Source organism: Lissotriton helveticus, chromosome 10 (assembly GCF_964261635.1).
Source record: "Lissotriton helveticus chromosome 10, aLisHel1.1, whole genome shotgun sequence".
NCBI classification, from domain to species: Eukaryota; Metazoa; Chordata; class Amphibia; order Caudata; family Salamandridae; genus Lissotriton; species Lissotriton helveticus.
Window position 1 is genome coordinate 747,574,941 of NC_136071.1, and position 26,431 is coordinate 747,601,371.

The 26,431-nt window shown below is 43.8% G+C and overlaps 1 protein-coding gene across 3 annotated transcripts in view; it reads left to right on the plus strand.

Moving 5' to 3' along the window:
* PFKP (phosphofructokinase, platelet) overlaps positions 1-26,431 on the plus strand; it is a 383,854-nt gene that overhangs the window by 90,051 nt on the left and 267,372 nt on the right. For all 3 annotated transcript variants that reach the window (XM_078663306.1, XM_078663305.1, XM_078663307.1), the window contains exon 3: positions 23,323-23,400. In XM_078663306.1, coding sequence (XP_078519432.1) covers positions 23,323-23,400 — 78 coding nt within the window. The remainder of the gene's footprint in view (positions 1-23,322; positions 23,401-26,431) is intronic.

Below are 26,431 nucleotides of genomic sequence, written 5' to 3' on the forward strand. Positions count from 1 at the left end.
TTTTTTTTCTTGTAACATTAGGATCTCGAAACTCCTCCCCCACTTACAGTGGGGAGGAGTCCGAGCCCTAAAAACAGTACTTGCTCTTAGCTGCAGAATCGCAGTGCTCCTGGGCCTTTCCTGAAAGAGGAAACCGATGTTTTGTTTCTAGTAATATATAATCTTCCAAATCCGCATGGTTTCATAGGTGTGATTTGATAATGTATATTCTGGTATGAAAACTCAAAGTAACGATGTCATTATTCCATTTAGATATGTGAATTGTGAACAGTTTATAATAACATTACTAACATTTGAAATTCGTTGCTGACTACAATATTTTTTAAATGATTCAGCAGAACAAATGTTGCAGCTGGATTTTGCTCAGCAAATGTAGCGAACATACACAAATTATTAACTTTGTGGGTGCTTGCAAACTTTTTACAAGTGATTTAGCACCACGGTGACCTATTCAATTTACTCTTGTGAAAGGCGGGCAACAAACGGCTTTGTATTATGTGAAGAAGGACGTATAACATATTCTTATTGTATAGGAATCTAGGAGACGCAATCTCAACTTTCCTTGTGGAGTAAAATATGATATAGTCAAAGCCATTTCTGCATTTACTTATGTGGATTTTATACCTAATATAATATCCACAGAAGTAAAGTTGTATTACTCCTTATGAATTGGGCCCAATGGGAGGGACTGCCACATGGGCTTCCTGAAAAAAAGGGTTAACAAAATTGAAGGGGAAAAGAAGAGCTCGTGCCTTAGATTGATTTGAGTTCTGTTGCTAAGGTAATTGAGCATGCACCGGATATTAAAAGTATTTCTTTAATATTTTTGTGATACTTGTGCCTTACTGTGATCCAGTTGCAAGAGCCTGTAGGCATTATATGTTACTACTCCAGCAGCAGGATGGCACTAAACACATCTAATCTTAACTTTGATTCTAGCAGAAGCCTGTCTCCTTCTGTGGTGTGGTTCTTTTCTTTCACTCTGTGTCACCAGATCAATGCATTTGCAAAACCATATTTGAAATTCCTTCTTAGTACATGTGCATTGTATTGTTTTTCAAACAAATTATGCAGATTATCATAACCCGATGACAGAATTGTGTAGGTTGTAAGTGGGGGGGGGGAGCATGAACAAGTGAATATCATTACATACACTTGATGAGGTGCTTAAGAATTTATGTCAAGTCCAAAATGTTTTGTTCATAGTTACCTTCTTATCGGACTGTGCATTATGATTAATTCACAACTTCTGAAAAATGTAAGAGACAGATGTATTATGTGATTTATCGGTCGCACACCATGCAAATCACAAATTTACTGGGTTTGCAACTGCTAAATCTGTTTTCTTATGTTATAAACCTATTGTGCGATTAAGAAAACTTTTTCTAAATTGTAAAATGTGTTTAGAAATGAGTGCTGATTCACAATTTGGGAGGACTGTGTTTTGGGACTTCCTTCCAAATTGGTGACATATGCATCAGTGGGGTTCGACTGGAATTCCAGTTGCAAACCATTGCCAAGCTGTGGCGGTAACTGATTTGGGAAAAAGATGGGGTCCCCTTTAGGATCCTTCCTCATTTGGAATCAGAACGACAACTCAAAGGACAGTAGGTAGTGGTCTAGGGGACCAATGGAAACACATTTTTTAAAACAGCCAATTTCCCTGGAGGAAATCGAGCAGCTTTAAAATAGAAAATCCATGTTGAAATGCAATCACAGGGACGATGGTCTGTTTTACCTTACAGGTGGTGACACATGTCATAACAGCTATATAAATAATTAAGATGAAATGCTTCCTCTAAGTCATTACATATCAGCCATACCAGTTGGTGTCTTCTGGCACTATCGAAATACCACCAGCTATAATGGTCCCCATCGCAACATTAAATATCACATTTACTAAAATTATAGACATTAGGCAGCAGAATTATAAAAAAAAAGGACAAACAAATCCTGAAAGGAATTTTAAAATAAATTGCATTTAAACATTATTATTATTATTATTAAGCGTTCTTATATAGCGCTCGATTACCCGTAGGCATCTCGGCGCTTGCCTTGGGAACCCGTCCTGGTTTTTCCCTGTGAGATACCCGTACTGGGCATCCCCAAGGTGAAAGCCAGGCATCCCGCCGCGGGGGGGCCGTAGTGGAGATTAAGCAAGCTAATGCCCAGAGCTGCAGTGTGGGAACCTGTGACTCGAATAGGCACTGAAACAAGAATTATCGAGTCCGTGGATATTTGGGCTCAAGACCCTGCCGCGTCGGGAATTGAACCCTGGTCCCGGGTCTGACCTCTGCTTCAGGGTCTGCCGCCTCTAACCAGTGAGCCACACTTCTCCACCATATATGTAGTATGCTTGAGTTGTGAATTGGTGATTAGGGCAGCACCTTCTTTTCTGGTTCAAGGCAATATTTATGCTCCTTTTGTGTACTTAATCCTTAAGGATATAAAAGCGCCATTTGGTAGCATATACAAGTATCAAATATAGATCGATCAAGACATTCCTTAACATTAATGCAAACAAGGTGAATGCTCAATAGTAAAAGAAGTAACATTGTAAGGAGTGGTATATTTCAATACTCAAAGAAAACGATTGTATGTGCCTATGCCACCATGGCATTGATTTTATAGAAATTGCATCTGTAGATAAATAAACCATTATCATACTTTTGGAAAGTTGTCAGTACCATGGTTTAGTACAATGACTACTGCTTTGATTTTAGGAGCAAATAAAAGCTCAGGATTGAATAGTATCTCCAGGTTCATTGAGTTCCGGAAGGATTAAATAGGGGGTTCGAGACTCATGGGATGGTTAAAGGCTACATATTCAGATTGTTAGATCTGTCAGCCATAGAGTGGTCTTTCCCTGAACATTTTTTGCCTCTTATCTTCCATTTTGTTGAATCTATTTTTTTGCCTTAGAACTAGGTGCACGTTACCATTGCTATCCAGTGCAAAAGGGGTTGTGCTCCCACCCCTAAAAGATGGTTAAATTGGCTTCTACCTAATTGGCATATTTAATTTACTTATAAGTCCCTTGTAAAATTGAATACCATATACCCAGGGTCTGTAAATCAAACCCTACCAGTGGACCTGCAGCACCCATTGTGCCACCCTTTTAAGTAATGGCCTGCCATTGCAGCCTGAATGCATTTTTAAACTGTCATGTTGACTTGGCATTAAAACCTCCTTGCCAAGCGTTAAACTCCCCTTCTATTACATATAAGGCACCCCTAAGGTAGGCCCTAAGTAGCCCATAGGGCAGAGCAGTGTGTAATTAAAAGATTGGACATGTACTCTTAACTTTTACATGTCCTGATAGTGAAACACTCCTAAATTCGTTTTTAAATACTGTGAGGCTACAACTCCCATAGTATAACATTGATGATTCATTATTAAACTGTAATTTCCAATTGGGAGCCAGTGGCTATGTCATGTTTGGTGTCTATGAAATTGTAATAATATATCCTCTTTAATGGTAAAGTCTGCTTTTTATTACAATTTTGAAAGTACCACTTTTAGAAAGTTGAAATTTTTCTTTTCTGACCCCTTTTGTGCCTGTAGCCTGTCTTGGCTGTTGTTGGCGCTTTCTGCCTCTGTTTTACACTTTATTCTTTAGAAATTCAAAACCTCTGTTCTACTGATTGAATTTTTGATGTTTACGTTTTGTTTATTTATTCAATTTTGCTCTATTTTTATAACTGGGTGTGGGATCTTTTTGTGTGATGTTTTCACTATTTTAGTGTTTTAAGAGTTGCACAAATACTTTACACATCGCCTCTAAGTGAATCCTGACTGCTTTGTGCCACGCTACCCGAGGGAAGAGCACAGGTTCATTTGGAGTTTGCTTGTACCTTACTCTGACAAGGATTGTGCTTTCTGCATGCACCGGGCTCACCCCCAGTCAACCGATAACCCAATGTCTCACTCAGATTTACTTGCTTCTATGTCTAGAAGCACAGTTTTGGCTATGTTCATGCAGAGCAACCTCTCTTTCATCCTGAAGAGCACATGATGCATCCATATAGCTATGTTGGCTTTATTGCTAGGTTGGTTATCTAACTGGAAGTAGATTTGTGATTGATCTGCTTGCATATGGAAATCCACATTATATTGTTAAAGTAGTTGAGTGAAGAGGCATATTTAGTTGCTGAGCTGACAACAACATAGGGGTGAACGCTATGGCAAATACCACAGTACTCAATGCCTGCAGATATTTCTGCAGAGCCAATCCTGATTTTTAGAGTGGAGTAGGTAAGAAATGACTGAATTAATGAGAGCATGAGGCTACTTATTCCCATCCATAGTTACAGACTTTAAAAGAGAATGGTCAGCAGTATTATAAGTCATTGATCGTTCAAAGAGTAGCAAGTTTTTCGGTTTTTCCTTATCCTTGGAAGCCAAGATTTCTTCCTGGATGATGTGCTAGTGTCACAATCTACAGTTCACTCTCACCTGTGTATGCCAGTCAATGCACAGAGATGCTCCTCAGAATTTTTCATCTAATCAATGCCCTTAAACTTAAGGTGTTTTGGGGTATGGCATGTGAAATTCAGTGTAGTCCTAAAATTGATTGGGCAGCATTTGGGGATGCAGTGCACTCAACGAAATTTGTTTTATTTATTTAAATGTTTACTTACCTGGGAAGCTCCATAATCCATACATTACTACCCCACACCCTGCCCCTCCCACTCCCCACGTCACCATCCTGCCGGTACTCCCACTGCCGGCCGCGGCTGCCCTAAAAAGGGAATCAACTAAAGCATTGGAATTATGTTGCAGTAAGGACCAAATCATGTAGCAGGCCTGGCTACATTATGCAGCAAGAAAAGGCAAATTATGGATGGTAATATGAGACAGTTTGAGCAAGTATTACTTCTCTATTTGCCATTTTTACACATGATAACACTGTATGGGCAAATGTTTCACCTCCTTAATTTAATTTAACTCCTAAGTACAGCAATCATCAACGGAAAGGTGACATGCCTATGCATTGCAAAATACATGCCACTGTGCAGCAACATGTTATAAAATCTTTTTTTGCAACTTTTGATCCGATTCAGCTAGGAAATGTTTTTTGGCTTTTTTTAAATCTGCAAATTATGCAGAAGATGCTGGATTACGTGGCAAGTTCTGCAAATAGAAAACTATGCTGACATTTCACAGCTGCAGAATTCCATAATTCCAATGACCCTGACTGTAGTGCAATCGGTAGGATTACATCTGTTCTTTTGATCAGATCAAACACGCTACCATTTTTACCAAGCTCGATTTTAGGGAAGAGTATAATTTAATTAGGGTGTGTGAGGGTGATGAATGAATGGAAAGCTGTAGTCAATTTTTATTGATGAAATGCTGAGAGGATTTAGTGATGGATGTGTTTTTAGAGTGTACTTAAATGATATATTGATTTACACTGATTCCCTGGAGACACACATGCAACAGTCTAAGGCATAATTGCAAAAATGAAGAAATCTTATCTTTTTGTCAAAGTTGACAAGATTGTTTACTGTACCACAGCAATAGAACGTTTTGTGTGCATAATTAGTCTGCAAGGAATTAAAATGGAACAGAAAATGACAGCAATAATTAATTTGCCCCACACCTACTTGAAATCCATGCAGGGCTGCTTAGACCTTGCTAACTTTAATAGCAGATGAATTCATTAATTTTCTGAGATAGTTGGAACCGCAACCAGATTTCTTCACAAAGTAGTTACCATCACATGGACCAAAGAAGCTAATGAAGCTCTTTGTTTCCTGAAAAAGCTCTTTTATTGTGTTGTTTTGAGTAAGCATTTGGCGTAGAAAGTCTTTTTTGCTTTTTTGATGGCCTTGTGGTATACATCCCGGTGTAGCCAGGAATGAGTTTTGTTCACTATTATATGTGATTTACATCATTATCATTCCAGTTTACACCTGACGTGTTTCAGATGTGGTATATCTCTCTTGAACCAACTCTTTGAATAGGATTTGGTTGGCTTTGGATTGTAAGTGGGGTCGAAGTTCAAATAATGTGTCTAAAAGGTTTATCTATGGAAAGGTGGCCAATAGATGACTGTACAATGAAGGAGCTATTATGGTTGAGAGCAAAGCGACTAAGCCCTCGAATGAGAAGAGACATCATGTATGACTATGCAGGTCAGATCAGTGCTACGATTAGACGCAATCTAGGCCCCTGTCTTACCTTCTGTATTTGATAATCTAATTTTATCGACACTGGGAAAGAGGTTTTAAAAGAGGCAGTAGAATTGTCATCAAACTAAGTCTCAGTGTGGCACTTAGAGTTGCACATACGAGCGCTTCACCTCAAGTCCCAGAAGAGGATTCTGCATGATGTTTGATTCTCTCCTGGTGCTGTGAAATAAGTCACCAGAGTGCTCAATCAAACCTATAAACTTTCCCTCCCCATCCACCTATATATTTTTCTTTAGCTGCCTATGAGCTGTAGCAATGGTATCCTCCATTTTCAGGGCAAAAATGTGTTCATTACAGCAACCTTCAGTTAAGAGCAGAAAACTAGTATTGCTTCAGGTTGGTGTAAAGAACACGTTATGGCCCTCATTAGGGATTAGCAGGAGTGGTATCCCATGAGATACCACACAGGCCTTTGCTGAATGACCTGGTGTTCCCGCACTCTGTATTACCAGGTGCTAAAATACTGGTCCTGGTTTTACAGCTGAGATGTAACTGGTGAAACCAGTTGGACCTCAGGCCAGACAGAGAGAAGTGAAGATTTGTCACCAACCATCTCTCACCGTCCATGACCCACCATTGCCCTCCCTCCTCACTGAGATTTTCCACGAGCTTAGAGAAAATGAGAAATCTGGGTAGAAAATGAATTAGGTGTAACCTGCAGAAAAGATTCTGTTAATGTAAGTTTCCCTTTGTTATTTCAGTTTCTGAGGATTTAAAGTTCAAATGTCAGGAATTGGGTAAGATATAACATCTGGAATCTGTAATACAGCCTTAAATATCTCCCCTCTCAAAGCTATGGGCAACACACAATGAATGTCTAGGACACATAAGCAGGCAGAGAGTACTCCTTGGGAGCAGAGTGTGGCAGTGAGAGGTGGCTGTTATAGTGGTGGAAAAGGGCACCCTATGTACTAATTAAAGATCTGCAACTAATTATTTTAGAAAGCAGAACATACAACAAAAAAGGTTGCCAATATCATTTTGCAAAATCCAGAAACATGCAAAATAACATTTAAGGGGAAAAGTGTCACATTAGCAACATAGAATCATCAGATGTCAAGCCCAACTTCATTGTAAAAACTGATTGCTTAAACTATACTTTATTGCCAGCAGCACTTGATCCATCTCTTATAAATGCATTGCATTTTAATATTTAACAGTTATCCATTTACTGTCAATATTTTAATATCATTAATACAGACAATGCTAAGAAACTTGGGGATCGTTCACATTTTCAAACGTTTGCGAAGGATTGGCACTGGATAGTACACATTTGCCTAATTTTGCTTCTACGTAATCTGTACATACCTTATATATATCTATCCATGTCTGTGTTAGATGGTCAGATCAGTTCAAACTGACCCTCCTAATCCAGTGGTGGTTAGTGGCAAATCACATTCGAGAAAGGGCAGCACAAAAATTATACGCGTAACAAATAGGCATAATATTCATAACATATACTCATATATACACTTATACACATAATACACATAACAAATACACAATAATGTGCACATTAACATAAATATACACAAAACAAATCACTTTCCATACACTGCCGCTCCACGTTCTGCAGCATGTCCTTGTTGTTCTACAGCAGGTTCTCTGAGTTGGAAGCCTAAAGCCTTCTCTCTCCTCCAATCAAGAAGCTGTACTAAAGCGTCTTGATTGGCTGGAGCGTGCTGGCTCCAGGCTCCAAATGGACTGTAGGTCTGTGTCTGCTCTCCAACCCAGCTATCCAAGACAGCTGGACAGGAGAGGTTTGATTTGCGCATGTTGGTTTGGCCGTAGCAAGATAGCCGGCCAAACCAACATGCACAATTCAAGCTTAAGTGCCTTTGGCAACAGTGACTCACTGGCCCCGCTCTAGCGCTCCGTTTGCTGGCAGAAAGTGTCAAAAATAAAATGGTAATATAATACTTTTATTGCCATTTCATTTTTTACGATTTCTGCCCAGCAGTGTACGCGTGTGTGTGTGTGTGTGTGGTGGGAGGGTTGGGGGGGACGCTCCTCCGCTCCCGCGGAGGAACCACGCTGTCCTAATCTTTCTCAGACACCGGATTAGTATATTACAGACGACCGTAATCTCTCGGACATTTCCTTGAAAGTAACTTGCACTTCACTGCCCATGTCACAGCCGCTGTAAAGGCTTGGTCACTTAATGTACCTTTTTAAGAATAATTGCCCTACATTACATAAATTCATCCACTTCTTGATGGGAGGTATCGGGCAAGAGTACATGGGTGTTGTGTCATTGAAGGCCTCCTTAACTGAAGAGATTTGCAACGTTACAGCCCACAACAGATGTCAGCTGCTGAAGGAGAACTTTGTATATTACCTAGACCTCCATTACAGGCATCTCAAAGCCAAAAGCTGTCCATTTATTATTCAGATCGAGGCCACTAAAAAGCTTTTTGCCAAATTAATGTAAGTAAAGAAGCTGTTTTCTATTTTTGCTGAAAACAAATTGGACATTAATATTGCCCCAGAAAAATGTGAGTATTTTGCAAGAGGATAACTGTATCTAAAAATCTCTTAATTTTGCAATTTCACATCTTGAATTTGACCCATTTATGCCAGTAAAAGCACACAGTCACATACTTACATTGGATCCTCGCAAAGCAGTCAAAGGGTGCATTTCGAGCTGAGCGTACTTTTAAGGTTTTTCCCATTCACAAACATTCCCAGATGTGTGCTTGGAAAACTATGATATGCATAGGTTTCCAGGGGTGCTTCTGGGAATGCCATGTGACTTTTACTAAAGGCTCATGTTTCTTCATAGCAGAAAAGTCTGCACGGTGTAGTGGGGTCTGTAGTGGGGTCTGTGTAAATGTTTACCCCCTGGGAAAGATTTTCCCTTCCACCCCAAGTATGTCTGATGATGAGTAGTTCGCCTTTCCATCCTGGAAGGGGAGTTATTCTGCCTGTGGATGTTGTAAATCTCTGACCATTTTGAGGGCGGAAACGGGTCAGAGAGAAATTTGGGAATACTCAACAAATCGATACGCTTGTGAGCATTCCCAGTCTTCTAAGGCACAGCCACTTTCCACACATTCGATGGGAGGGATGTATTACTGTGGCTATCTCCACACTTGTGGCAAAGAACTCTACACTAGTAAATGCATTTGCTCCCACCCGGAATCCTTTTATGGTTCCTGGCAGGCATAAAAAGGGTTAATTCGGTCGAAATTTAACTTTATGAAGAGGATCGAAACGCTTGGAATGGGGAGAAGATAACATTATAACTAGACATCACTAGTTTATGATATTCAACAGCATTTCTATTTTGTTTTCTAAATGGGTGGACTATATTCCTCACTAAAAGCAGTCTGTCATTTGGAGTGACAGGCTATTCTTACATGTATTCTGGACTCTCCACTATCCTTTGCTGTCAATGATGTTTTGAGTTTAGAATTTACTTCCGAATAAACCTTTGACAAATTGCAAACGTAGTGCAGTGTTTGACAAATGTTGTGAAATCAGTTCACCTGAAATTTGAATGAAAGATTTGAAAAGGTATTGCTCCTTGTTTCCTACTAGATAATCGCTGAGGCTGTATAATCTTTAAGTATTATGTCTGTTAAGGTTATTGCCAGCTATAAATCTTGACGCGTTCTGTACTGTAGATCATTCACAGGTGATCAAGGCCAAATAAATGCGATTGTTTTCAGTGAAGTGATAACAGTTTGGTGTATACTATGTATATCAGTATATTGGTAACCAAGTTCATAGTGACTTTTTTCCACCAGGTTGGCAACACCAAATAAGTATGAAACGGGAATACTAGAAATTCCTGTAAAAAAGAATGCATATGCTTCCTTTTATACATATACATTATTTGTAAATAAAACCAAATTGAATTTTTATCATTTTCATTGAAGCATTCACTGATAAAATCTTTCTTTGTAGACTTGCTACTGTAACACACCTCACACCGAGAAAAAAACTGATTTTCTGCATAACTCAAAATATGAGGCAATTCTTTTGTGATCGATATCAAATTAAAAATTTACAGCACTACAAGTTCTTTGCCCTCAATTTCCGCATGCACATAGGCTCAAAAATAGGCATCATCTAAAGATCATTCCTCATTCAGTCTGTCCCCTCCAGTAGCGCATTGAAGTCCTTTATCCTTCCATTCGACAATAGAAAACCCAGGCTTTCCCCATACAATTCACCCCACTTTTATATAACAAAAGCCTACCTTTTGTCCAGCCCCAATGATTTTCACCACTCCCATTCAGCATTAGCCCCGATCATAGCTGTTATGGTTTTAGATAATTTATGTGTATAATTTACATGCTTTTAGAGTACATATGAGTGACATTCTATTGCCAAATGTGTGAAATTCGACTTTGAGTGACACTTTCTTGCGAGTAAAACATAGCAATGAAGACAATATCAAGAGATAAATAGTAGATATTACCCAGTTGTATATATAGGGATGTGGTGGATAAGTGTTGGAGGTCATCTTGTGACTCAGTTGAACTGAGTCAGGGAAAAAAGATTTAAAAAAAAGAAAAGGTGGCAGGGTAGAAATACCTTGACCTCCTAGGATTCTTGTGGGGCTGGATCTGCGGCCCTCCTCCCCATTCTAAATATGTCTGGCCCCAGAGGATGAGGTTCCTTGGGCATTATTCAGCCCAGAGAAGGGGGGCTACGCAGCCTCCGTCCCTACAAAAAAGCAAGGCAACTTGCTGGAGGCCCTGCCCCATTTCTCCACTACTCTGCTAACATGCCTCCTGTGGCGCTGCTGGCTGGGGGATGAAGTCCCCTTGGCTACAGAGGGTCCTTGGGGACCAACAAGCCCTCCTGTTACCGTCAGTAAGTCCCAAACAGCTCGATTCCTGAGAGCTGGTCAGAGGTCCTGCCCCCTTTTTCCACCACACTACAAACACGCCTCCTGGCACACTACTGGTTGGGGGATGAATTCCACTTTACTTCTAAGGGCCTCAGGACTAAAGTGGACTTCTTCCCCCAACCAGTAGTGCGCTAGGAGGCCGGTATGCAGAGAGGTGGGGAAATGGGGTGTGGCCTCTGACAATCTCTCAGCAATCCAGCTGTGGGAGTCTTACTGGAGGTAACAAGAGGGATAGTTGGCCCCCAAGGACCCTTAAGAGCCAAGGGGACTTCATCCCCCAAGTAGTAGTGCGCCAGTAGGCGTGTTTGCAGAGTGTTCGAGAAAGGGGGAGTGGACAGCTAAAACCTCTCATCAAACCCACTGTGTGGGACTTACTGGAGGTAACAGGAGGGGTAGTTGGCCCCCAAGGACCCTCAAAAGCCATGGGAACTTCATCCCCCTACTAGTAGTGTGCCAGGAGGCGCCTTTTCAAATTGGTGGAGAAAGGGGGCATTATAGTTATACGTATGGTTATACTTATCTGAAGAAACTATAACTCATGCCATTAAGTGACTTAAGGCAACGAGTTATAGTTTTTTAACATAAGTATAAGTATAACTATAACTGCTGACTTTCTATGGTTTTGTGTGAGTAAAACGTCAACCTAACTATAATGTCCCTGTAACGTTTATTTTTTAACAGTGAATATAGATAGAATTGACAAAGTCGTAAGGCGAAACGCTTCTGTCTGTGCAGGGGGTCTGCACAATAAAGCACTTTACTCAAACACGGCTCCTGTAGGTGCATTCCACCCGGGCATGAGAAGGACATGCCTCTTTGCTGTAATTGACTGAGGCTCACCATCGCAGGAGTGAGCACCCGGGGTGAGAGGAGCGGCGGCGGTGGTTTTGCAGTTTTTTTATATGTATATATATGTATATATATATATATATATATATATATATATATATATATATATATAACCATAAATGATAATAGCTAATTTTTTAGAAGTTGTTCAAAACCATAAAGGAATCAGTGCTCTGAGGCATGTGAAAAGGTTCACCAGCATCCTGCTGATACTTGTGTGGGGTTGAAACCCCTTCTAAATTGGGCAGGTCCTCACATATCACTCACTACACAGGAGCACAGCTACCTTTATCATTTGCAGCACACATAAAAAGCAACTCATTTTCCTTATCTGATTAAGTTAATAGGTAGGCTGCTGTGACATCTTGATAAGGGGCTGAGATACACACTGTTAATGTCCGGATGCAACTCTTTCTGCAATGTGAAAAAACGCCGGAGTATTTTATAACCCCCTCTGGCTCCCGCACCCTCTAAAGATTGAAAATGCTTGCATTAGCTCCCACAGTTGTTGACAACCTTATTCCTACCTTCCTGTTATACATCAGCTACGAAATCAGTGTTTTTTTACAACCACTAACATCCATATAATAAATGAACAACAAACAATATGCATGCAACTAGCCTGCTGAAGCGAAACTATCCTGTTAATGGAAGTGAACCCTCAGTTGCAAACAGGTACCTGCTTGTAGTATCCTACTACAATAATGACGCTACACAGATATATATATATGAGAGCTCTTTATTAAGCTTCCTCTATGTTCCCTGTCCCTACTATAAGTGTCCTAGTTCCTGTCCCCTGGCTCCTCCCGTTCCTGTTCCTCCCCTTAACTCCACCCCAACCACTAGACCGTATCACGTTATCACATCTCCCCCTTTGTTAACAAAAGAGAATACTTAGCGTCCAACATGTTTATAGTTCCTCAATCAACCACACGGGTCTGCAAGCCGCCTGTTTTGGCTCTGGAGACGCGTCTTCCTTTCCTTGGTGTGGCTTTCCGTTGCTTTGACAAACATCATCCTTGAACACGGTAGTGCATCTTTGAAGTTGCGAAATGTCTCGTGTGATCTTCTTGTTCCGAGGGCCGTGGTGGTTTCCTATGAGCTTGTGGGTTATCCACTCATCTTCAATTTCTGAGGCGACCATGATTGCCTCTCGGGAGGTGACCGTGAAAGGCTCCACTCGATAGCGGCACTCCGTCTTCTTTGGTGGCTCTTGTTTAATTGACGCTCGATCTCCTCTGTGAGTGGATGTTGTTCTGGTTCTCTTCCGAGCACCTGCATATAATGCTACTTCCTTTTGTCTCGTCCGGTCGGGGGCAACACTGTCCTCCTGTTCAGCGTCATGCATGCCAGCCGGTAGGGCACCATCTGAAAGGATCTTCCCAATTTTGTTAGGGGACTCATCTGCTGCCTCTGGTTGTCTTGCCCCGAGGCTGGTGAGCCCTTTAACTATCTGGGCAAGGACCTGTTTCTGCCTCGTCCGATGATGATCTGTCGCTGTCGCCACACCCGGTCTTCCTTGCAGAGTGACTGGATAGCCTTTTTCCATCCAGTTGGTAATGTCCCTTATAACTACCTGCTTTACACTTGATCCCGGGTCCCCGCACAGCCGAGTCATCGCTGTTGCGGCAGGCAACCCGAGCACCTTCCCCCCTTTCCGCCACCTTGCCGAGCGCCGAGGCCACGCCCCCTCACGGAGGCCACGCCCCCTTCCAGCGCGCTATTTAGACGCTGAATACAAGCGCCTCCTCATTGCTTTTCGAGTCCTCCTGAGGCGGAAGCCGGGAGCGGACACACTGATTTTTAAAATTGTATTATTCTATTTGCTGCTTTTAATATTGTGTTGGGACTTATAACTACCTGCTTTGCACTTGATCCCGGGTCCCCGCACAGCGGAGTCATCGCTGTTGCGGCAGGCAACCCGAGCACCTTCCCCCCTTTCCGCCACCTTGCCGAGCGCCGAGGCCACGCCCCCTCACGGAGGCCACGCCCCCTTCCAGCGCGCTATTTAGACGCTGAATACAAGCGTCTCCTCATTGCTTTTCGAGTCCTCCTGAGGCGGAAGCCGGGAGCGGACACACTGATTTTTAAAATTGTATTATTCTATTTGCTGCTTCTAATATTGTGTTGGGACTTATAACTACCTGCTTTACACTTGATCCCGGGTCCCCGCACAGCCGAGTCATCGCTGTTGCGGCAGGCAACCCGAGCACCTTCCCCCCTTTCCGCCACCTTGCCGAGCGCCGAGGCCACGCCCCCTCACGGAGGCTACGCCCCTTTCCTCTCCTCGACTTCCCATAAATCATGTGCATTCACCGGACGCGCAGCAGACGAGCGCAGCGGGCGCGATGTTTGCGCGCCGAAGGCGCGCCTAAGGCAAGCCCGTCTGCGCCCGTCCGCGACTGAACGCGCCCAGTGCCTAGGCCACTCCGCTATCCTGGCCCCCTACAATACTCGTCAGCACAACTCACTGCTCTCCAAGGCCCCTGGCCTGTCGAGGCCTCCCTGACCACCCACCTCAACAACTTGGGACTGACAATCCCAGCTGTTCTCCCCACCTTTCTTGACCCATCTCATTCGAACCCCGCACCCCCCCTCCACCCTCCGGTTCTAACTCCCAGGCCAGCCCTAGGCACACACCTCTCTCCATTTACTACCTTAACACGCGTTGTGCAGTCAAGCACTACCACAAACTCTTTGTCCTATTGGATCTTCACAAACCGGACCTCCTGTTTCTTACGGAGACTTGGCTTCGTGATAGCTCCCTCCCCATCTTATTAGCATCTCTCCCTGCTACCTATTACGTCCTCCGAGCTGATCGGCCAACCGGTAAATCAGGTGGGGGTGTTGCCCTGATTGCCCGGAAGGAACTGCCATTTCAACCTCTCAGCTTTCCCCCGATTGGCACTTCAGACTTCCTAGTGGTTCGTTCACTCTCTCTTAAAGTGCCCCTCACCTGTCTACTTATGTATCGTCCCCCCAACCTCCTCAAACCTTTCTTGACGGGTTTCAAGAACTTGCAGCCACCCTAGCAGTTAACAACTCCTCAGTCTTGGTGCTGGGCGACTTTAACTTCTGGTCCGCTGATCCAGCTGAATGCTCCACCTCTAAGGAATTCTCCGAAACTTTACGCTCCCTTAATTTCATCTCGCACATTCACTCCCCTACGCACACCCAAGGTCATACCCTTGACCAGATCTGGTCCCTCAATTGTCCTATTGCATCCCTATCTGTCTCCCCTTGTCCCTGGTTCGACCACTCATTGATTTCTTTTTCCTCTCAAATCGGCCCGCCCACCAAACCCTCGCACCCTAAAAATATTTGGGTAAGATCCTGGGGCCGGGTGGATGTAGCCTCTTTAGCTTCCTCTCTTCCCGCTTCTAGTCCGATTATATCTGGCCTGTCCTCCTCAGATCAAGCTAACTCCATAAACTCTTGGCTTCGTTCAGTCGGTGAGTCCATCGCCCCACTTAGGCGGGTCCCCTCCAGACGGACAAACGACTCCAACCTCTGGTTCAACGATGAACTGAAATCGCTAAAACTCTCAGTCCGGCGAGCAGAACGGGCCTGGAGACGCCAGTACTGTCCCACTCTCAAAGCTAACTATACCTCCCTGTTGTTGCAATATAAAAAACTTATTTTTTCCACCAAAAAGGATTATTTTTCTTCTAAAATTCTAGTCGCGGAGAATAAACGCAGAGAAATCTTCTCTATCGTTAACAAACTGGCCTATTCCGACAGAACTACCCTCAAGCCCTCCCCCTCACAATCTTTATGCGACTCCCTGAATTCTTACTTTATGGATAAAATTGCAACTATCAGAGCTAACATTCCCCCCCCCTTCTTTCCTTATCCCGCCCTGCATCCCCACAGAGGCATGTCTGGACTTTTTCCCTTTACTAACCGAGGAATCTTTCCTCTCCCTCCTGTCCTTGGTTAAATCCGGGTCTCCACTTGACCCTTGCCCTGCCCATGTTCTCTCCCACATCTTCACGTGTTGCCCACGGCCTCCGCTTACCTTTCTTAACTGCTCCCTTTCCCAGGGCGTGGTTACCCCTGTTCTTAAAGCCGCAATAATCCTCCCCATTCTCAAGAAACCTGGTGCAGACCTTTCTGACCCCGCTAACTATCGCCCTATTTCCCTGCTCCCCTTCTTAGGGAAAATCTTGGAGCGACATGTCACCAGAGCACTTACCACCTACGTGGAAGAAAAACTTATTTTAGCTCCTCGCCAGGCCGGTTTTCGCCCAGGTCACTCCACTGAGTCAGTCGTGCTCTCAGTACTCGACAATCTTAGAGAGGGATTAGACACGAACATTCCCCAGGCCTTGGTGCTACTCGATCTCTCCGCCGCCTTTGACACGGTGGATCATTCCATCTTACTTTCCCGTGTCAGGGCGGCGGGGATCGGTGGCACGGCCTTGGTTTGGCTGTCCTCCTTCCTAAATGGCCGCACCCAAGCAGTCCGTCTGGGAGATTTCTCGGCTGAACCCCGGAAGCTGCTATGCGGTGTTCCCCAAGGTTCCTCCCTTTCTCCCCTATTATTTAATCTGTACATAGCCCCCCTCATCTTTGCACTTCAGCAAATGGAGGTATCCGTATATAATTATGCGGATGACCTCCAGCTCATTTTTTCTCTTTCTCACTCCCCTGACTCTAAATTTAATTTTCAATCCACCATGCTTTTCATCCGGGACTGGATGAATCACAACCACCTGAAATTAAACCCAGATAAAACCGAGTTGGTCTTGACAGGTGGTTGCTCCAGTCCCTGGTCTCCCCTCTGTTGGCCCCCTTCCCTTGGGTCCCCCCCCTCCCCTTCTTCCTCTGTTAAAACCCTTGGCATTAAACTCAATGACCAACTCACTTTGCATTCTCAGGTGAGCTCGGTGGTTTCCTCTTCTTTTTTGTCCCTCCGCACTATCCGTAGGGTCTCCCGGTTTTTCTCCTTCACGGCCCTAAAACTTATCACACTGGCTATGGTCATCTCGCGATTGGACTACGCTAATGCCCTCTATTACAGTATGCCTGCCTACAGCGTACGTCGGTTGCAGCTGGTTCAGAACCAGGCTGCTCGCCTGGTTTACAATCTCTCCAGATCTCACCATGTCACTCCCCTTTTGAAATCCCTACACTGGCTCACCATTCATGAACGCTCTCAATTTAAGGTAGGCTGCCTTGTCTTTCAGGCCCAGTTAGGCTTAGCTCCTGCGTTTGTCTCCTCTGAGATCAAACTTTACTCCCCTACCAGGGAACTCCGCTCCTCTTCCCTTCACCTGCTGACCATCCCCCGATTCCGCCGAAAAAAATGGGGGGGCTCCAAATTCTCCACTCTTGCCCCCACTCTCTGGAACTCCCTCCCAGTCCACCTGAGATGTACTACCCAATATTCACTTTTCAGAAAGGCTCTAAAAACCTTCTTATTCGCCAAAGCCTTCCCTCAATAATTTATCATTAGTCCCCCTTCCGTTTTTCTTGTCTCTGAGGACTTGATCCACCATAGTGCCATGGAACCGTTCCGGTGAACGCGCGCTTTATAAATAATTTAAAACTCAAACTCCCTTATGTCTGTTTTCTTTCTGTAGGCCCTTTGAGTCAGTCTCGCTGACCCCTTTAGAGGTGACGGTATATTGTTGATGTCTTGATATACCTGCGACTGACATGACATGTTATCTTGTAGGGTAATTGAGTATTCAGAGAATGGGTGTGAGTTGTGTCGCTCTGGATGGGAAGAATGTCCGGTGGTTCTGTGGTGTGTTCGAATGGTTGATGCCATGGCCATTGTTGGGACCATGACTTGGTCGACCCGAGAGATCGGACAGACATGCTTTCTGAATCGGAGGAGTCTTTTGTTGATGCTCTTTGAGAACATTCTTTTGAGGGTGTCTTGAATGGTAGATTTCCGAAACGGGTAGGCCATGACGAGCTGCTCCTCGAGTCAGAGTTATCTTTGGGATAGTTCTCTGGGTACCTTTTTCGACATGCCTTCGTTGTCATTTCGATGGAGAGGTTGTTTGATAACAACATGCCTATTTCTTGCGGTTGATCCCCGGGCGCTTTGTCTCTGCCTCTCTCGTATGATGGTGATGGCCTCCTCTCACTTGCCTCGTTGTCTCGGGTGTCGTGTGCCCGTCTGTCTTCCCTTTTCCGGTGTCTGAGTGACTCATTTTGTCTTGTGTGGTTTGCTTCTTTCTCATGCTTGTTTGGTGTCCTGACACCTGGGCTACAGGTGCGATGTGTCTCACTGCTTGATGCTTTCTCCGACTCCTCTCCAGACTTTGGCGAGTGGCGAGGTGCTCTGGCGTGTTCGTGTACCGATTTCCAGTGTTGACGTGGCTGGTCCGGTCTTCCATATTTTGTCTTTCTTGCCCCTTTGCCATACCTTGAATGACCCCTTGGTGTTACCTAACTCCTTGAGGTTGAAGAACCCCTTGAGGTTGAAGAGCTCCTTGAGGTTGTATCACTGCGGCTGTCGTAATCCTGGATCCTCCCGGTCTTTTGTATTGTGGACTCAGAATATTTCATGTCACTTTGTCTCTCCCGTTGTCTTATCTCTGGTTCGCCTTCACTCTCCCTGTTTCTTGTTTTGTTTGTTTCCGGGGCTAATTCTTTTGATAGTTCTCTTGCTTTGACCCGCACTCCAACTTCGGCCTTCTTGATGATTTCCTTTAGTGACCACTGCCCTCGAATGATCTTGCGCTTTGTATTAGGACTCGAGCAGCCTTCGATTACCCGTAGCCGAACTGCCTCCTCATTTGAGAAAGTGTTGAAATGACAGCATTGTACCAGACCTTTCAGCCTTGTGATGAAGCTTGGCAATGATTCTCCTGGTTCCTGCTGTGCTGCATTGAAGGCAATGCGTTCGTGATCCACGTCTACTTTTGCGTTGAAATGAGCGCGTAGTGTCTCTTTGAGTCTTCCATAGGTCTCTGTTTCCCTTCCTGGAAATGTTCTGATTAGTCGTCGGCCTTCGTGACCCACCAGCTGAAGTAGTAGTATCAGACGTTTTTCATCTCTTCGCTCACCGGTTGTTTTAAGAAAATCATCCAGTGATTCCAGCCACCTGTTCCATTGGGGACCCAAACTCTGACTGTCGGTCTGCGTCACTGGGGGTGGTACTTCAATGCAGGGATTGGACCGTTGTGTTGCTTTTCCCACCGCCATGAGGGAGGAAGATTTTGGTCTGCTACTGTCACAGGACTGTTCACCTTGCTTCCCGTCCTATTTGCTGACCCTCTTCAGCCGAGATCCTGTGTCTGGGCGCTTCCTTTGATTTTGGGAAGATTCGCCGCTCCCTGCTGACTACTGGTTTTTTTTTTCCGTCCTTAGTACGACTGTCTTGGTAAACTTTGATGAGTTAAGCATGGACTTCCTAAGTTCGAAGTGGTCACCCCTCAGCTGCACCATGTGTGACTCGTGACTCATCGAATTCCCGCTTTCATTTAGTGTCACCTCCTAGCTGCAGGTGGTTTGGGGCTCGTCCGCTAGGAAGCGTTGTAAAGTTGACATCTTGTTCTTGCGTTTCTTTCCGGACTGGTGCAAATTATTCAATCCCTTAGTTGATGAGAGAAGACTTTCTTGATTATTCATTTACTCATGCCTCTGGATCATTTACTTTCTTAGCTTCTTCCACTTTTAATTATTTATCTTTACGTGGTGCTGAAGCTTACTTTGGTACTTGTCTTTGCTTGCGCTTGTTGCTAAAGTCACTTCGGTTTATTGCACCTTTGTTGCTTGTACCAGTGCTTGATTGTGCTCAAAGTCTTCTTTATTTGTTATTTGTGTTTGCTCGTGCTTATTTACTTGTTAGCCTTTTGCGTTGGCTTGTGCTTGTTTTCCCTTTTACATTTGCTTCTGCTTATTTACTGTGCACCCTTGCACTTGCTTGTGCTTGTTGTTTTGCTGTCGAATTTGCACTTGTCGATGTTTGTTTACTTACATCTACCAGTGCTTGTACTTGTTTCGTTGCAATCCTTGCATGTTCTAATGCGTGTTCCTGTACATTTGCCAAGGCTTGGCTGTTATGTGCGCCAATGCTTGTTTCCAAACCTTGCTTGCCTGACTCAACAATGGCCGCCCACAGTCCTCACATAGGGGATGTCTGTGGCTGCCTGACCTAAAGATGGCCGCCGCTGTGAAGTCTCGGCTCTCACGAGACTTGGCTTTCTCTTCAATGTTTCAGTCTCTCGGCCCCCTTGCCACACTCACCGGGTGCAGGGGATTCCTTTTGGATGCAGAGGCTGTCACTGCCTCCACCACAGCAGCGAACGGCACAGGTACGACCGGGGTGAGCTTCCGACGTCACGTCCTCTGTCCCTTCCAAGACTCACGCTTCGGGGGTGAGCTTTGAATTCCTTTTGGCGCGCGATCGCGCTAGCTGCGTTCTTCAAGGCACTCACTCGCAGCGCGCCACGCTCCACGCAGCCTCCACAGCCACGGGGCTTCAGGACACGCAGGCAGTGTTCCTGGTGGCTCAGTCTTCGCCGCGGCGCTTCCTTTCGTCGCGGTGGTCGCGAGGGCAAAGTTCTCACTCGCGCCACCGGGGACAGGGTCATGCAGCGTCACGGGATCACCACTGGTTGCACGATGTGCCCGATCCCACCCTCGTCGCCAGCTGTAGTATCCTACTACAATAATGATGCTACACAGATATATATATATATATGAGAGCTCTTTATTAAGCTTCCTCTATGTTCCCTGTCCCTACTCTAAGTGTCCTAGTTCCTGTCCCCTGGCTCCTCCCGTTCCTGTTCCTCCCCTTAACTCCACCCCAACCACTAGACCGTATCACGTTATCACACTGCTCTTTGATATTTCCATTCAAGCACAAGAACGTGAGCTATCAGCTCAACAGTGGTGCAGGTTATTTTCACAAAGGCAGTGTTTAAAAACAATGCACACACGTAATTATTTTTTAGACCAATATTGAAGCTTTCACACTATCAATGGAGAAGGTGTGAACATAGTCACCCCCTTCACCTCACATGGTAGCAGCCTTAGCCGGATGGAAGAGAAGCAGATACAAAGTAAGCAACCCGGGCCCGGGCTGCGATGACTGGTATCCATGGCAAACAGTCACAGCTTCCCGGCCCTCAGCCGGGCTCACACTGCCAAGGACGCACAGCTGAGAGTGAAATTGCCTTAAGAAATTCACTCAAAGAGGAGTTTCATAATGCATGCCCATATAGTTTAGTGTGGTAATGCGATAAACAACACTTAAATGGGTTATCCTAATTTATATTGCCTGCCACTTGGCAGGGCTGCCTGATATCAAGTGAAACCATCCAAAGTCCCTCACCTTACCATTCACCAAAGGCTGCCCTCAGACCCTCTCCCCTCGCTCCTCACAAATTTCACCAGCTTTGAGGCTAAAATAATAGGAGCCTAATTTAGGAGGTTTTGATGTAGGGCCGCCCCGCAAGGAATCTTGATGTGCTGCCCTACTTCAAAACAAAAGGGCAGCAATGTGCGGTATCTAGGGGATACGGCGCATTCCTGTCCTTTTCCCGAGGGCCGGCGCACAATGGGCTGCCATGCGGCCATGCAGGCACCCTTGCACTGGGCTGATTGATTTTGTGCTGGAAGGGACACCTTCCTGCACAAAATCAACCAGAAGAGGAGATTTCCTTTTTCTATGCATGCTGCAGAAGGCAGCACACATAGAAAAAGGAAAGCATAAGGAGAAATAAAAACATTTCTACTTGTTGCGCCTCCCTAACGCCACCCCTGGGGTTCTGACGTATTTCCAGGTTTACGATTTCTCGTAAATCTGGGAATGTGTCAGGTTCCATGTGTGTTATGTGGGAACACTCACAGCAACACACATGGAAGGCCCCATTCACAAAGTTTTCTGTGTGAAAGGGGCACATTTTTATAAGGCCATGTAAAGTGGATTTATGTGTTCTTATAAATATACCGTGGCACATTGCGCAACTGGAACGTCAAAAAAGTGACATTATGGTGCCACAAAAGTGCCAGTAGGTATGCTGAAATTTAGTGCTATGGCAGAAGCATCTCTGACTCCAGCCGGTACCCCTGCATCAAGTAACAGAAATTAAAATTATTCTCCCCGGAAAAAAGGAGTAACTGCATGGACCCAGTAATAATGGGCCTGTTTCCTTTAAACTATTAAAATGTTTCACTTGTTCAGAGCTGGTGGTAAGTGTCAGTCAGAGGACTGTTAAGAGGAGGTGGGGGTGTGATTTGGAATGGGAGGTTTCTAAGCAAGCATCTGTCTGTCTATGAGGAGCATTGTCTTTTCCCCTCTTGCTGCTGCGAGGGTTGGGTAAAGGTATGTCTCCACCTATGTTATTTATTATAAGGAGATCTTCTATCTTAGTAGGCTTGAATAGCTAATGGCAGCAGCAGCTCCTGGAGGGAGTGCTGCTGGGAGGTGACGCAGGGTGGGAGAAGGGCATTTGGCAATGCATCACGCGCAACAACATTTGTTTTATTTATTTATTTATGTACTTACCTCCATTAGGCCATAATCTGGAGTTTACTATCCCCACCCTGCCCCTCCCCCACCCTGTGTCACTGCCCGGCAGCACTCCCTCCAGGAGCCGCTATTGGCTAATGGGCACTATTGGCTGACAGGGTGGTAGACGGAGTCCCTTATCAATGACTACAAACATGAACTCCCCATTTGTCAATGAGCATAAAGGCTTTTTGGGTTATGTTATGAAAGGAATTCAATCCCCAGCTTTTACCTTTGCTGATTATGTCCCCTAGGACCTCACACCTAGAGGTGTTTAATTATGAATTACACTCTATATAAGATATTCACTCAATCTGTTCATTCAGTCCCCCATTTGTTTGCCTGGCAATATGGAATTTGGTGATTTCTGTTTGATTCTGTTTCCAGTTTCAACCCAAGCAAACCCACTCCCAAGGATTAGCACTGTATGCCACATTTATTGCCAGGTTCTGTAACAGGCTAGTGTGTCTGTAAGTATCATAAAAAGTGGTTTCTTCAATGATGGCTTTTTCAGTGCCATGCCTAAAAGCACTTTTCAGAGAATTCCAGGGAACTATGTGGCTATCATCTATCCTGCCCCTGATATGTGGATACTGCATATGAATAGGTGGCTGCATGCATACCATGTGCTTGCAGTTAGGGAACACAGTCAAGTTTCATCAGGGAAACCGCAGCCTCTGTGCAATGTGTTCTGCTCTATGACTTGTTTTGCAATGTGTCCAAGTACATCTTTTGCTACCTGATTTAGAGAAGGTTCTACAGGCCATCATTAGATGCAGCAATAGATCTAAGTCAGTATCGATTACTGTATGGTGTGCATGCTGATATCAATGATGCAGATATACATTTTGCATAATAGCCATCATTTTGACAGATGTACTCCATAAATTCCTCAGGCTTGCTTCCTAACGCTGTTTACTTTTCTTTTAAACTTATAGGGCTATCAGGGTATGGTTGATGGAGGAGACCATATTATGGAAGTCACATGGGAAAGTGTGTCAAGCATTCTACAAGTGGTATGTATACTGCTGAACAAGAATATTAGAGTTGTAATTTATAGCACACAATTGCAAATATGTAAATTGTTTTCTGTGTTGTGTGTCTCGATAAAGTAATGTTTAATTAGTTTCCTTTTAAGAACTGTTTTCCACATCTTATAAACCAATAGACTGTAATGAAGAAAATGTTTTATGCTATGGTAAGCACTAGGATACTTGGTTTGTAATATTTAAATCAACTTGTTTACCTAGATCCAAACACATTTCAGGCTTCATCTACTATGGGAAATGCGATTGAAATATTTTCATACACCTCAATTAACTTTGAAGTTAATATCAAATATTAAATGCAGAACTGTGCAGAACTGTGGACTTGATCCAGTTTTAAAGGCGGTGGGTGAATCAGGTTCCGAATTTTAGTTAGGGTAAAACTCAAAAAGACATTTTTAATGCTATAAGATATTAAAAATGCAATAGCCACATTTGTGTATAGACAATAAAGCCGGATAGGTAGATACAGGAAGGAGGTTGGTCTTGACAGGATTCTCTGATTTCTCAGATAAGAATGCTCATATCTCCTTTGGCTTTCCTAAATGTATAGGTAATTTACTTAGTGGGCGCTTAACAGTATATCTTTCTTTAGCACGTACATATTGAGCAGTATATACATCCCTTCTTTATTTTTCTTAATGGCTAGAAATTTCAGAGTTTTACCATCTTGTAGTCTTGAGTGAACAGTCCACTAAGGAGGGGGACTACTGTGAATCGCTTGGACTTGGCTCGCTGCCTGTTATATTTACCCCTTTGTAAAATGCTGCATCCTTTGCAAGCATTTCCTGACTGAAGGATTCAGTTGGCTGCCTTACTAAATACTCATTTTGGTTCTGTAAACCAACAGAATTTGATTTGCTGTGCCCTGAACATCTATACGCTATTAAGCGTTTCCACACTGGAAGCATACGATCGCTAAAGAAGAGTGTCCTGCCCAATGAATTAACAGCCAGATTCATCAAGGCCAAAACGCAAAATGCAAAAATCGCATTTTGAGAAATCGCTAAATTGCGAATAATTGCATTTAAGGAATCTCTATTTGAGATTCCTTAAATGCAATTCATGAACCATTTTAAATTTGCGATTATGCAATCTGGGGCCGCTATTTACCGCGAAGTCTGTCTACGTGGTAAATAGCGAAAACTTAGAAAAATGCACTTTAGTGCATTTTTCTAAGTTGTATGTTACACACACACATGTCCTTTGGACATGTGTCTGCGCAACATCAGTGTACATTATCATTTCAGGGGTGCTACAGGGTGTCCTTTGGACACCCTGGCACCCCTGAAATCGCTTCCTTATTTGCGATTCGCAAATTGCTAATCGCAAATAAGGAATGACTCCCCATTCATTCCGGAATGAATGGGAAAGCCATTCCTTATTTGCGATTCGCAATTTGCGAATCGCAAATAAGGAAGCAGTAGAAATCACATAACATATTGCGATTTCTACATGAATCCCGTTTTGCGAGTCTTTAATAGCGATTCCTTAATAATCGCTATTAAGAACTCACAAAACATGACAATGATGAATCTGGGGGATAGTATGAGCCTGGAGGTACCATTAGTTTTGCCAATTAGGATGTTGTGAATAGACTTTGTGTTAAACTGGGTCAACTTATTTTACCTCAACATTTGGTTGATGAGGCTTTTTAGTGGATGATCACGAGCAAGAGGACTATGGCATTGTGCACTACAATACAGGTAAGCCGAAGAGAAATACTATTTCTATTGACCTACGAGTCCCAACGTTACTGATTATGGTTTTGGGTAGAAGACTGTCATGGTAACTCACTTTCAAATGTTTAATGGTGATGGGACAAACACGGGTGAGGCTAACTCCTTTGCAATGAAACAGCCTACTTCGAAAGAGTATACAAAAATAAGATTCATAAATGGCATGGTATTTCATCACATATAAAGGCACGTTGCTTAAAGCCCAGTTTTCCATGCAGTGTCAAAATCCAATCATGACTATGCCAATTTGTTAATAAAAGTTATAATTTATTCAAAATATAAAAAATAATAATATTGAAAATGCACCAAATAATTATTAGTCGACCGAGTTAATATGCCCTTTAAAACAATGATTTTATCATCTTACTGCTAATAGTGCAGTTATTTTTACTGTTCTGTCCTAGGGGCATATTAACGGCCAGCGAGAATCATCGCTGGCGGTGCTTAGCGATAATTATATTATCGCAGGCTATCTCTGGAATTTATCGCCCTGGTAGCGCGTAATTAACAACGCATTTCTCCAGTGTGATAAAAATTCCAGAGATAGCAAGATTATCTCCCTTTTATAGGGAACATCGCTGGTTTTCCAGCAATGTTCCCTGCAAAAGGGCGATAACCTTGCTCGTATCAGCAGAATCCACTCTATCCGCCCTAATATGCCCCTTAGGCCCTAAGAGCCAATATGAAGAAATATTCTGCAACCAATACCAACATCTGTTTTATCACTTTGGAGGTATGTTTATTCGCTTCTTTATTGTACCTCGGCCTCTTTGTGAGTATATAGGGGCATATTTACAAGGGCTTTATCTCCGCTTTTTTGGCTTAAAAAGCCCAAAAAGCGGAGAAAAAAAATCACCCTATTTACAAGAGGGGGCTAACATGCATAATCGCATGTTAGCACCCTTTTTCCCAACGCCTCCCTTTGCATCTCTAATGAGATGCAAAGTGGGCGTCACTGGGCATACCCAGGATGGACAACCTTGCAAATATCGCTGATGTTCACATCGTGATATTTACGAGGCTGCCCCAGCATTTTAGCACACATTAGTTTTTCGAGATAACAGCAGTTTTCTCCAAAAACTAAGGTCTGCTAAAATGCAGACTTACCTATCCCTAACATAGGGGATGGATTATGCTGATACGACCCTGTGGGTCGTATCAGCAAGGTTATCGCCCTTTTGTAAGGAACATCGCTATGTTCCCTGCAAAAGGGAGATAACCTCACTATCTCTGGAATTTTTATCGCACTTGAGAAACGGGTT